This window comes from Lissotriton helveticus, chromosome 9 (genome assembly GCF_964261635.1).
Source record: "Lissotriton helveticus chromosome 9, aLisHel1.1, whole genome shotgun sequence".
NCBI classification, from domain to species: Eukaryota; Metazoa; Chordata; class Amphibia; order Caudata; family Salamandridae; genus Lissotriton; species Lissotriton helveticus.
Window position 1 is genome coordinate 11,869,907 of NC_136070.1, and position 13,681 is coordinate 11,883,587.

Sequence of the window (13,681 nt, forward strand, 5' to 3'; positions counted from 1 at the left end):
TGCGAGCGCACATACTTCTTCATCACCAACCAGAGCTCGTAACCCGAGCATGTCGCTGATATTTCATGTTACTTCTTCATGTTTTTTTCGTCACATCTTTTACGCTGTTCACTAGTTGCTTAGCAGACCCATATCACACATTCTTCACCCACATACCCCTTGGGTTCCACATCGACCATCACCTTTCACATTGTTTTATGAGCACCATTTGTGTGTTTTTGCATCACGCTCGTTTTCCCGTGTTATTTTCTCACTGAATGCACTACTACATCTGCATTTGATTGTCACCCCACACCCCTTGTTATTTACAGATACCCTTAGGGTATCTCATTGATGCATTCCCGCTTGGATCACGATATATTGGGTTTCTTTTATATTTTCCCTAAACAGTTTCCCCTGAAGAAGAGCTACTGTTCGAAATGCATCGGGGAAATATTTTCAACGTGCTTACTATATGCTAATGGATCTTTGAAGAATCACTGATGTTCCCCACTAGAATTAATTCTCTGATGGAATACTTTTCATATGCCGTAATATGAACATGTTGAAGATTGAATAAACATGGGATCATCTCAGAACAGTTAACTGACTTCTTCTACCATTTTTTGAATTAGCGATTTGTATCGCCAAAGGAGTGCTCTAGATTTTAACCTTTCCCGGGGAAAGGTTCTGTCTGTTACTCTATCATTTTGCACCTCTATGAACAGGAGGTGAACATCTGCAGCACCCTAACCATTTGAACCTCGAGTTCATTGGATATACACGATTAGTGTTGCGGTCTTCCTTATTGTTCACAACATTCAAGTGAGTCAGGCAGCTGGGCCACAAAACAATGGCTATGGCCCAGAATCAAATGGAGAAGCCATATTGAGGCAGAAATGTCTTCATCAGGAGCCCTTTGACTTCTTTTTTGAAGAGGACAGTGGGAGGGTTCACCCTGACTTTGGGGGAAGGGAATTCTAGATCCTTGGATCCATACCTGAAAAGGTCGTTTTTTTAATAGAATTTTTGTGGTTTGAGCAGTAGGATGCTGGCGCTTCTGGAGGCTCTCGAATCACATGAGAGCTCCAGTTTCTGAGCGAGGTACAGCGGGGTCTTGAAGTGGATGGCTCTGTGTGTCATGCATGCCATTTTTTTTTTCAAAGAAATTTTTATAAATTTTCCAAAACAGAGATTCAAGGCACAATCCGCCAACATACCCTCGCAGGGGATCTCCGAAGCCTAAAGAATAGTATTCAAACTTACAGACAAGTAGAGGGGAGGAGCCCCCCATACCAATAGTGTACCCAAGGCACATCTGCAGCACAGTTGTAGGGTTCAGCTTCGAGAAAGATTGGGTACAGTCACAATATCAACCACGAGGGGGGATCACGAGGATTTGTGCCACATCCGTGAGTGTCTCTGCGATGATTACCGCCCCTATGCGTTTCGGTCCGATTAATTGTCAGCATGTGTAATTAGAGAGTATTGCACCTCGAGAGCTCAAATAAAATTGAAAGTGGATAATACACCAAAAATCAAACAATAAAACCCAACCTACCCCCCTCCCCCCGAACTCCCCCTCCCTCCCCCCTCCCAAGTGGTGGTGCTGCAACACTATAGAGTTTCGACCGTACGGAATCCCTCAGAGTTGGAAAAGATGGAGGGCCCGAAGTGTGGGAGGGCAAACCGCCGATGGTAGGCCTCTCGAGAGGAACGAGACCAAAGAGCCCCATCGAAATTCAAAGTTCTTAAAATCCTCTCGGGAAATATCAGACATGCGTTCTAAGCTAAGCAGTTGCCACAGGCGGGAGTGCCACAGGGACATCGCTGGTGCCTCTCTCTTCTTCCACGCCGCCGCTATAGCGATCTTGGCGGCTCCCAGACATAGCCACATAATCCTCTTATCGGCCCTGGTTTGGTGTTCTAGCAGAGGATCACTAATGCCAAGTAGGGCCTCTGTCATTGATGTCGGGATGGGATACCCCAAGATGGTCTTCACCTGTGCTAGGATCTCTTCCCAGAACAGCCTAATGGAGAGACAGTCCCACCAGATGTGTTGGAAGTCTCCCAGTAGGCCACAGCCTCTTCAACATCTATCTGTCGAGCCTGGAAAGATTCTAGCTAGTTTGGACGGGTATAAGTACCAGTCCATCATTACTTTCAAATGGGCTTCCCGTAGAGCTGTGGAGTGATTACGTTTAAAAATATCTGTCCACAGATGGGTCCAATCTACCTCTGAGATGTCTCGCTGGGCCATCCCTTCCCACCATGTCATATATCTGGGGCGGGGGGCAATCGCTGTTGAGAGCAATAGCTTGTACAGGGCCGAAGTGGCACCCTTCATGGACGAAGTTTTAATGAGGAGAGATTCGAATGTGGTGAGAGGTCTGGTGGCACCCTCCCTAATTCGTGGGTCGAGAGCCCAATGCAGCAGCTGTGCATGATGGTATCGCTCATGGTCCCCAACCCCATAATCCCTTTTGCAGTTCTCAAATGTAAGGGGATCATAGTTGTGGAATAAATGGGTCAGTGCGAGACAACCCCCTCCCTCAAAGCATTAAACGGCCCTTCCAGAAGCGCTGTGGGGAATGAAGAGGTGAAGTGGATAGGTGTGAAGGGTGAAGGGAAAGAAGTCCATCCCTCCCTTGTTGCCACGGAATCCCAGACTTTAAGAGTAGTGCGTGTCGGGGTGCTGAGGTATGCATTTTGGGGTCTGTCCTGTTTGTCGCGCCAGATCAAGTCCCATATCGTTCTACCTGCTATACTGCGGTCCATGTGGAGCCAATGTTTCTCCGATTCCTTTTGTGACCATTCGACCAAAATTTGCAGTTGGGCCGCCTTATAATAGAGTCTAAGATCAGGGAGTCCCGCTCCCCCCTCCCTCTGCGGACGACGAAGCATAGAAAAGGAGAAACGGGCCCGCCCTCCCTGCCAGACAAATCGCAGGATCATCGTTTTCATGTGTTTAAAAAAGTCCTCATCTAGTTCTATGGGAAGCGCCTGAAATAAGTATAGTAGTTTGGGGAGGAGCGTCATCTTTACAGCATTGATGCGTCCCAACCAGGAGAGAAAAAGCGGTTTCCATCTCGTCAGATCTGTTTGGATGCGGGTGAGAATTGGGGGAAAATTGGCTGCATACAGTTTCTCTATTGTTGGCGTCAATTGTACCCCTAGGTATTGTATGGAAGAGGGCGCCCACGCTAGAGGCGTTAGTGATCGGAGTTGTAAAGCTTCTGCGTTTGAGAGGGTGAGATTAAGTATATAGGACTTATCCAGATTAACCTTGAAGCCCGCTGCTTTTTCGAAGGAACGAAGCACTTTCTGTAGACGTGGGAGCGAACCCATCGGGTTGGACAAGGAAAGGAGGACGTCGTCCGCGAAGAGGGAGATTTTATGGGAATCACCGGTGAAAGGGAGACCTTCAATCCCTTGATGCTCCCTGATTGCTATAGCTAAGGGCTCTATACTGAGGGAGAACAACAAGGGAGACAGGGGGCATCCCTGTCTGGTCCCCCTGGAGTGGTAGAATGAGGCAGATTGCAAGCCGTTAACTGAAACTTTGGATCTTGGGTGTCTATAATTGGCCTGGAGCATAGTTATGAAGTGGGGGGAGAAGCCAAATTTCGCGAGTGTGGCTAGCAGGAAGTTCCAATCAATGCGGTTGAATGCCTTTTCAGCATCTAGGCCGACTAGGACCGCAGGAATTTTAAATTTGTTGGCTTTCTCAATTAAGTGGACGATACGGCGGGTGTTGTCATGTGTTTGGCGTCCCTTAATGAAGCCAGACTGATCGGGATGAATAATAAGTGGCATGAGTTCATACAATCTTTTGGCCAGTATGGAAGAGTATAGCTTTGCGTCAATGTTTAAGAGGGCAATGGGCCGGTAAGAGGCACAGCGAGTGGTGTCCTTACCCGGTTTGGGGATCACTGAGATCACCGCCTCGGCCATAGAGTCAGAGGTGTCGCCATCTGAGGCCATCCGATTAAAAAGCCGAACCAAATGGTGGCCAATGTCGGCCGCAAATGTCTTATAAAAGACCGCGGTATACCCGTCAGTGCCGGGCGCTTTATGGGGTTTCAGCGCCTTGATGGCTGATTGCACTTCCTCAAGTGTGAACGGAGCTATAAGAGCCTCGTTCCACTCCGGGGAGACCTGTGGAATTGGTAAGTCCTGAAGGAAGGCGTGCTGATGCTCAGTGTCCAGTGTGTCTGCTGAGTACAGGGAGCTATAAAAGGACCCGAAAAGGCCCGCCTTGTCCTCGTCTTTATGGAGTACCCTCCCCGACGCATCTTGAATACCCCCTATGTATTCTCTCTCTCTTTTGTCCTTCAGTTGCCGGGCTAAGTGTTTCCCCACCTTGTTGCCCTGGGTGTATGACAGATTGCGCAGTTTGAGGAGGGTGAATTCTGCCCTGTTGTTATAAATGGCCCGTAATTTGCCCCTGAGTGCTGTGAGTGTGCGAAGCGTCTGCCTAGTGGGTGCAAGCTTGTGGGACCGTTCAGCAGTCGTTAATTCCTCCTCCAAGCGTTCCCTTTCTTTTGCCCGCTGCCTATTCAGGGCTGAGTTGAGCGCAATGCATTTGCCACGCAGCACTGCTTTGAAAGTGTCCCATGTATTATACTCAGAGGTCTCTTCGGGCTTATTAAGGGTGAAGAATTCTTTGATAGTCTCCCTTAATTGTGTAGTCGATTCCTTATCCCTCATCAAGGCTTCCGGGAAGTACCAACGAGCAGGTGTTGGAGCATTACCTAGCCACGAAAGACACACTGTATACAGACCATGATCAGACACTGAGATGGGGAGTATCTTAGCGTCCTGGAGGTTACCCTGCAGGGATTGACTGAAAAAGATGTAATCCAGTGGAGAGTAGGTCTGGTGCACATGTGAAAAGAAGGAGTAGTCTCGGGTATGTGGATATAAGGCCCGCCACGTGTCCAAAAGTCCCATGTACTTAATGTGTGTCTGTATGGAAGCGGGAAAAGTACCCATGTCGGAGCGGCGTGTGTGCGTGCTGTCGAGTTCTGGGTGCCAAACCAGGTTGAAATCCCCCAGGAGGAATATAGGGCCCTCTGCAAAGTCGGTCACCTTGCCCAACAGTGAGTGCAAGAATTTTTTTTGCCCAGTGTTAGGGGCATATATTGCTACAAAAGTGCACACCTTCCCCTTCAATCGGCCTTTGACCATCAGCCATCGCCCATCTTTATCGCCCTGAGTACCTATGGGCTGGAACTGAACAGACGAGCTAAAGAGGAGAGCCACCCCCTTTTGTTTAGTAGAAGTCGAGGCTTTATAGATAAGGGGGTATTTTTTATGTTTAAGACGGTGGTCTTCGGCTTTCAACAGGTGTGTTTCCTGTAGGGCTACTATATCTAAATGATGATCTAGAATGTATTTCCAGACCTTCTGGCGCTTCTGGGGGGAATTGAGCCCTTTGACGTTCTAAGTTCCTATAGTAAGTGGCATTCTAAGTCAAACCCTGTTGTTTCCTCCGCGGAAGCTGATCCCTGCCCTGCCCTCCCTCGTGGAACGTTCTCTCCCCTACAGCTCCCCCCGTGAACGCTGATTGAATCCCCAAATGATATTGTTGAGGCCTCCCCTGCGCCCTCCCGTGCCGGGTCCCTTCTCCCGGTGCCATTGAAAAACAGTCTGCAAAATGTCACTCGAAGGTTCTACGGTGAGAAATATTACGATACCACCACCACCTTTCCCCTCCCTCCCAAGAACACCCCAAAAGATCAACATAACACTAAACATAGAAAATAATCCAAACCATTTGTGTTGTCGCCGCACGGGGCACTCCTGCCCGCGCATAGGCTGGTGGAGACTACGGGTCCTGGGACCCGGTCCGCACAGCGCATCAACGACCCCTTAGTGATGGATTAGTGGGACCAGCATGGCTCACAGTTCACCCCGGCCTTTGCCAAAGAAGGTTCTCGCCCAATGTCTCTGTCTCTAGAAGGTGTGGTAGTGGCCAAACTCGCAAATCCATGAGCTCCCATTCTTCACAATGGGGGAATCAGACCAGCGCCATCATTGCCCCCAATAAAGTTGGAACGAGACCTCACCTATCTACGTCGTCACCGGTTCCTTCTGTTTGTAGCCTTTGACCAGGTCCGGGATGTGGATGTTTCTCCTGACGGACCACCAGAAGCGCCTGAGACCAGGTCGCCGTCCTCCGCCGGCAGGCCCAGGAGATGTAGGCCCTCCCGAAGCGTGGTGACATGTTGCCTCTTCTTGTGGAGCTCGAAGCTAAGGCCGAAGGGGTACGTCCATCTGTACCTAACCCCATCTTCTTGTAGCTTGCAAGTGATCGGACGCATAAGTTGTCTGCGTGCTAAGGTAGAGGGGGCTACATCTTGGAATATGGAGCAGGAGAAGTTTTGGAAGGAAACAGAGTCTTTGGCTCTAGCTGCTTGCAGAACGGCTTCCTTTACTTTATAGGAATGGAATTTCGCCAGGATGTCTCGAGGTTTCCGTCGGTCCCCTTTCGGGAGGGGGCCCACCCTATGGACTCTGTCGAGCTTTATTTTAAGGACTGTGGGACTCAGGACTTCAGCAAAGAGTCCTTCTATGAAAGTCTCCAGGTCGCCACTCTCTGCGCCTTCCTCCAGGTCCTTGATACGGAGGTTCTTCCGTCTAGCGCGATTTTCCAAATCCTCAGCTTTCAATATCGTTTGCTGCAACTGTTCCTTCAGACTGTGCATCTCCGTCTGGCAAGTTCCCATCGCCTGCTTCTGCTCCTGATGAGCCGATTCGAGATCCAGAACTCTGGTGCCTACGGAGTCCACGTCGCGCTGCAGCGAGGCCATGTGTTCCGAGATATCCGATCGTAGTTGGTCAATGGACGCTTTAATGTCCTGGCCTAGCTCATTGCGTAGTTCGGATTTGAAATCCTTGAGCAGAGATTGGAAATCTGCCTTAGATAGGGCCATGGTCGACTTCTCTGGGGTGCCCCGTAGGATCGGTCTCGAGTCCGCAGCAGTGAAAAAATCTGATACTCTGCCCGACCCTTTAGTTGTGCCTTTCTTCTGTGGCATAAGGAAGCGGCAAGGATGGATCTGTCGCCCAAGAACCCTTCAGGGGGGCTCCTGAGACCACCAGGGGGAGAGAGCCACCTAGCCGCAAGAGTCTCTTCAGCTTTACCACCTTTGCGCTGGTTTATGCGTCCCTTCCGACTTTCAGAGATCTGAGGTTATGTCGCTGCTGGCTTGTGCTGATTCCCCCATCGCACAGGGGTAAACTGATCCTCAGGGCTGCTACTGCGGGCTGCGGATCATTTGTGGCCCTCCCGCAGTCCGGGGCTGCCCCCGGCCGTCCTCCTGAGGCGCCACGAGGTGCAGACAGGCATCAGGGTGTCCCTCTGGCCGCCATTTTAGGGTCTGGCAGTCGGGTCCGCCGCTCCTCTCTCGCCGGACGAACCACGAACACTCCAAACATTCAGACTCACCCCTGAGTCTCCGCTGCCTCCCAGGGTCGCCTGTCCTCCCGAAATATTTCGACTACGCCTGCCGGAGTCTCCGGCGCCGGACTCGATCGCAGCGAGTCAGGCGGCCGCCGCCATCTTATCGCCGGAGCCCCACTCCGATCGTGGACTGCAAGGAATCAGGGGCTCCAGGGCTCCAGAGCTCCGCAGCTCGCTCAGGACATCTTCACAGGATGCAGCAACGTAGTCGGCTCCTGGAGGTGAGTTCCAGCAAGATCGCACCATCCTATGTCCGCTGTTTAGGGACGTCGTGTGCAGCGCGGACCGGGAGCCGAAGCATTTCACGTCTGCTCGGCCATCTTGCCCGGCCACGCCCCATGCATGCCATTTCTAACTGTGTCCGAGCTTCATATGGAAGCCAATTCAGGGCCAGCAAGTCCGGAGAAATATGGTTGTATTTTTTTGTGCTAGTTATGAGCCTTGCAAAAAACAGCAGAATTGAGGGCCACCCTAAGAGGAGTTGTCTTCACTCTGGGCAGGCCGCAAAGCGTTGTGCTACCATAGTCCAGCTTTGATATCACTAATGTTTGCACTGCAACCTTTAGGTCATGAGCAGGGACAAAGGGTTTAAGCTTACTAAGATGCTGAGTTGGAAGTTCGCTCCTTTGTTGAGGAAACTGATATACCCAGTGAGGATGCCAAATCCACAAGGTGAGGTCTACAGTTAAGAGCAGAAAGCTGATTCAGCCATTGGTCCATGCCCTGAGATTGTTTGTGGGGTGAGATTAGGAGGAATTCCATTTTAGAGCATATAGTTTTAGGTGGTTACGTGTCAGCCAGCTTTGTGTTTCCAGCAGGACTAAGTTGAGAGACTGAATGTCCTCGAAGATAGGCATCTGAACAACATATAGATGCTTGTACTCTGTGGTTTTAATTCTATGGACAGATATTTTAAAAAGAAGTGCTTGGGAGTCTGCACATGCAGCTGGGAACTGTTCTCACTTTACTGACTATCAATGTATATGCTAGGATGTAGATATCAGTTCTCATATAACTGACCCTGAAAGTTCTGATGAACCTAAAATAAACAGTGGCATTGGTGCATGCATTTTGTCATGAGTACCTGAGGTGCTGAAATCTTGCAGTGCCCTCTGGGGGTGAGTCTTGCGCAGCAAACATCCCCTGTAATAGAAGGTTAACCAGTTTATGGGGTCCAGGTGAATGGCAGCACAGAAGTCCTCAACAGCTTCTGCATAGCGTGATTGCTTCATGCAGGCTCTGCCCCGGTACATCCTGTCAAGAGAAAGAGACACGCATCACAGGCTGAGTTGAATAGCACTCCCATGAAAAGGGTCCTATGTCCACACCTTTCCTGAATCACTCATCTAATGTGCACAATCTACTATCCTCTCCCAACCCCTCATCTAATGTACACAATCTACTATCCTCTCCCAACCCCTCATCTAATGTACACAATCCACTATCCTCTCCCAACCCCATATCTAATGTACACGATCTGCTATCCTCTCCAACCACTCTTCTAATGTACACAATCTACTATCCTCTCCCAACCCCTCATCTAATGTACACAATCTACTGTCCTCTCCCAACCCCTCCTCTAATGTACACAATCTACTATCCTCTCCCAACCCCTCATCTAATGTACACAATCTACTATCCTCTCCCAACCCCTCATCTAATGTACACAATCTACTGTCCTCCCCAACCCCATATCTAATGTACACAATCTACTATCCTCTCTCAACCCCTCATCTAAAGGACACAATGTACTATCCTCTCTCAACCCCTCGTCTAATGTACACAATCTACCATCCTCTCCCAACCCCTCATCTAATGTACACAAACTACTATCCTCTCCCAACCCCTCATCTAATGTACACGATCTGCGTTCCTCTCCAACCCGTCCTCTAATGTACACAATCTACTGTCCTCTCTCAACCCCTCATCTAATGGACACAATCTACTACCTTCTCTCAACCCCTCGTCTAATGTACACAATCTACTGTCCTCTCTCAACCCCTCATCTAATGTACACAATCTACTACCTTCTCTCAACCCCTCGTCTAATGTACACAATCTACTGTCCTCTCTCAACCCCTCATCTAATGTACACAATCTACTGTCCTCTCTCAACCCCTCATCTAATGTACACAAACTACTATCCTCTCCCAACCCCTCATCTAATGTACACTATCTGCGTTCCTCTCCAACCCGTCCTCTAATGTACACAATCTACTATCGTCTCCCAACCCCACATCTAATGTACACGATCTGCGTTCCTCTCCAACCCGTCCTCTAATGTACACAATCTACTGTCCTCTCTCAACCCCTCATCTAATGGACACAATCTACTACCTTCTCTCAACCCCTCGTCTAATGTACACAATCTACTGTCCTCTCTCAACCCCTCATCTAATGTACACAATCTACTACCTTCTCTCAACCCCTCGTCTAATGTACACAATCTACTGTCCTCTCTCAACCCCTCATCTAATGTACACAATCTACTGTCCTCTATCAACCCCTCATCTAATTTACACAATCTACTATCCTCTCCCAACCCCTCATCGAATATACACAATCTACTGTCCTCTCTCAACCCCTCATCTAATGTACACAATCTACTATCCTCTCCCAACCCCTCATCTAATGTACACAATCTACTATCCTCTCCCAACCCCTCATCGAATATACACAATCTACTGTCCTCTCTCAACCCCTCATCTAATGTACACAATCTACTATCCTCTCCCAACCCATAATCTAATGTACACAATTTATCATCCTCTCCTGACCCCATCCTCATCGAATGTACACAATCTACTACCCTCTCCCAACTCCTCATCTAATGTACACAATCTACTATCCTTTCCCCAACCCCTCATCTAATGTACACAATCTACTATCCTCTCCCAACCCCTCATCTAATGTACACAATCTACTATCCTCTCCAACCCCTCATCTAATGTACACAATCTACTATCCTCTCCCAACCCCTCATCTAATGTACACAATCTACTATCCTCTCCTAACCCCTCATCTAATGTACACAATCTACTATCCTCTCCCAACTCCTCATCTAATGTACACAATCTACTATCCTCCCCCAAACCCTCATCTAATGTACACAATCTACTATCCTCTCCCAACCTCTCATCTAATGTACACAATCTACTATCCTCTCCCAACCCCTCGTCTAATGTACACAATCTTCTATCCTCTCCCAACCCCTCGGCTAATTTACACAATCTACTATCCTCTCCCAACCCCTCGTCTAATGTACACAATCTTCTATCCTCTCCCAACCCCTCGGCTAATGTACACAATCTACTATCCTCTCCCAACCCCTCATCTAATGTACACAATCTACTATCCTCTCTCAACCCCTCGTCTAATGTACACAATCTACTATCATCTCCCAACCCCTCATCTAATGTCCACAACCTACTACCCTCTCCTAACCCCTCATCTAATGTACACAATCTGCTATCCTCTCTTAACCCCTCATCTAATGTACACAATCTACTATCCTCTCCCAACCCATCATATAATGTATACAATCTACTGTCCTCTCCCAACCCCTCATCTAATGTACACAATCTACTATCCTCTCCCAACCTATAATCTAATGTACACAATGTATTATCCTCCCCCGACCCCTCCCTCATCGAATGTACACAATCTACTACCCTCTCCCAACTCCTCATCTAATGTACACAATCTACTATCCTCCCCCAACCCCTCATCTAATGTACACAATCTACTATCCTCTCCCAACCCCTCATCTAATGTACACAATCTACTATCCTCTCCAACCCCTCATCTAATGTACACAATCTACTATCCTCTCCCAACCCCTCATCTAATGTACACAATCTACTATCCTCTCCCAACCCCTCATCTAATGTACAAAATCTACTATCCTCCCCAACTCCTCATCTAATGTACACAATCTACTATCCTCTCCCAGCCCCTCATCTAATGTACACAATCTACTATCCTCTCCCAACTCCTCATCTAATGTACACAATCTACTATCCTCTCCCAACTCATCTAACGTACACAATCTACTATCCTCTCCCAACTCCTCATCTAATGTACACAATCTACTATCCTCTCCCAACTCCTCATCTAATGTACACAATCTACTATCCTCTCCCAACCCTTCATCTAATGTACACAATCTACTATCCTCTCCCAACCCTTCATCTAATGTACACAATCTACTATCCTCTCCCAACCCTTCATCTAATGTACACAATCTACTATCCTCTCCCAACCCCTCATCTAATGTACACAATCTACTATCCTCCCCAACTCCTCATCTAATGTACACAATCTACTATCCTTTCCTAACCCCTCATCTAATGTACACAATCTACTATCCTCCCCAACTCCTCATCTAATGTACACAATCTACTATCCTTTCCTAACCCCTCATCTAATGTACACAATCTACTATCCTCTCCCAGCCCCTCATCTAATGTACACAATCTACTATCCTCCCCCAACCCCTCATCTAATGTACACAATCTACTATCCTCTCCCAACCCCTCATCTAATGTACACAATCTACTATCCTTACCCAACCTCTCATCTAATGTGCACAATCTACTATCCTCTCCCAACCCCTCATCTAATGTACACAATCTACTATCCTCTCCCAACCCCATATCTAATGTGCACAATCTACTATCCTCTCCCAACCCCATATCTAATGTACACAATCTACTATCCTCGCTCAAGCCCTCATCTAATGTACACAATCTACTATCCTCTCCCAACCCCTCATCTAATGTACACAATCTACTATCCTCTCCCAACCCCATATCTAATGTACACAATCTACTATCCTCGCTCAACCCCTCATCTAATGTACACAATCTACTATCCTCTCCCAACCCCTCATCTAATGTACACAATCTACTATCCTCGCTCAACCCCTCATCTAATGTACACGATCTCCTCTCCTCTCCCAACACCTCATCTAATGTACACAATCTACTATCCTCTCCCAACCCCTCATCTAATGTACACAATCTACTATCCTCTCCAACCCCTCATCTAATGTACACAATCCACTATCCTCTCCCAACCCCTCATCTAATGTACACAATCTACTATCCTCTCCCAACTCCTCATCTAATGTACAACATCTACTATCCTCTCCCAACCCTTGATCTAATGTTAATTATCTTCTATCACCAAGGAACTAGTCTTAATGTGTAGAGCTCCGCTACTTCAGAGCTAGATTTGTGCTATAAAAATACCAATTTATACATAAGAAACATTTCAAATTACAAGAGGGTCAAAGAAAAGACTGTAGAATGAGATAAGAAAATATGGGATCTTGAAAACTATTATCATCCTTGGTCTAGAAAAAGGGAAAAGGTACCTGTGGATTGGGAATCATGAGAGAGGTTAATGGTTAATCTTCGAGTTAAAAAGTAATCAAGAAAGGGTAAACCATTCTAAACCTTTACAGAACTGCAAGTTTAAGGCTTAGTGAAGAATCCAGACTGGGAGCCACCATTAAAGAAAAGTAACTGGCAAGCCTGGTCCAGGGTGACCATTGTTACAGGAAAGAACTGAAAACTTTGGTCCACAGCGAGCACTTTTACTGGTGACCCAATGACATCTCTACTTCAGGACAATTGATGTGCAATCTCGGGCACTTTTCTAACTCTTTCCTCCCTAGTCCCCCATCGTAGGTGTGCAGAGACCTTGCGTGTGCGTCGTTGTGGTTTTGCTTAAGAAGAGCAGTGAAATCCAAGATTGCAGCGTTCCAGTTGCCATTCTCAAATTGGTGCAGCCCATGCTTCATCATAGCCTCTGTCCTTTGAGGGTTGTAGAGGAAACTCTGTGAATCGAAAGGTATAAAGTTACTAGTTTACCATCACTCAGAAGATAATGTCAGAGGGTTTCACCCATTGCTCATGATAAAGCAAGAAACACCTTGAAGCATTCCCAGGGAAAATCAAATGGAAAAGTGTGAGATTTCACAAGGGCAAATAAAGTGTACAATTTAACCGGGGAAGTGTCAGCCATCTTTGGGAGGGGGCACTGGGCAGAGAGGGGTTAGTGGGCCACAACCATGGTGCTAGGGGTCAGTTGGCCGTCGTGTCCTGGGGTCCTTCCTATTATGGGTCGGTAAACAGGGCCAACTACACCTCTTCCAGACTTGACTCTCAGGGTAGTGAGGACAAGCAGTGAAAGGATTCTCAAGGACTTAGAACTCAACACTCAAACAAC

General features: G+C 47.7%; 1 protein-coding gene across 3 annotated transcripts in view; it reads right to left on the reverse strand.

Annotated features, from left to right (window-relative positions):
* The window catches only part of TTC6 (tetratricopeptide repeat domain 6), a 1,585,904-nt gene that overhangs the window by 1,152,975 nt on the left and 419,248 nt on the right, over positions 1 to 13,681 (reverse strand). For all 3 annotated transcript variants that reach the window (XM_078659352.1, XM_078659351.1, XM_078659353.1), the window contains exons 15-16: positions 13,153 to 13,289; positions 8,532 to 8,701 (exon numbers count right to left, since the gene is read on the reverse strand). In XM_078659352.1, coding sequence (XP_078515478.1) covers positions 8,532 to 8,701; positions 13,153 to 13,289 — 307 coding nt within the window. The remainder of the gene's footprint in view (positions 1 to 8,531; positions 8,702 to 13,152; positions 13,290 to 13,681) is intronic.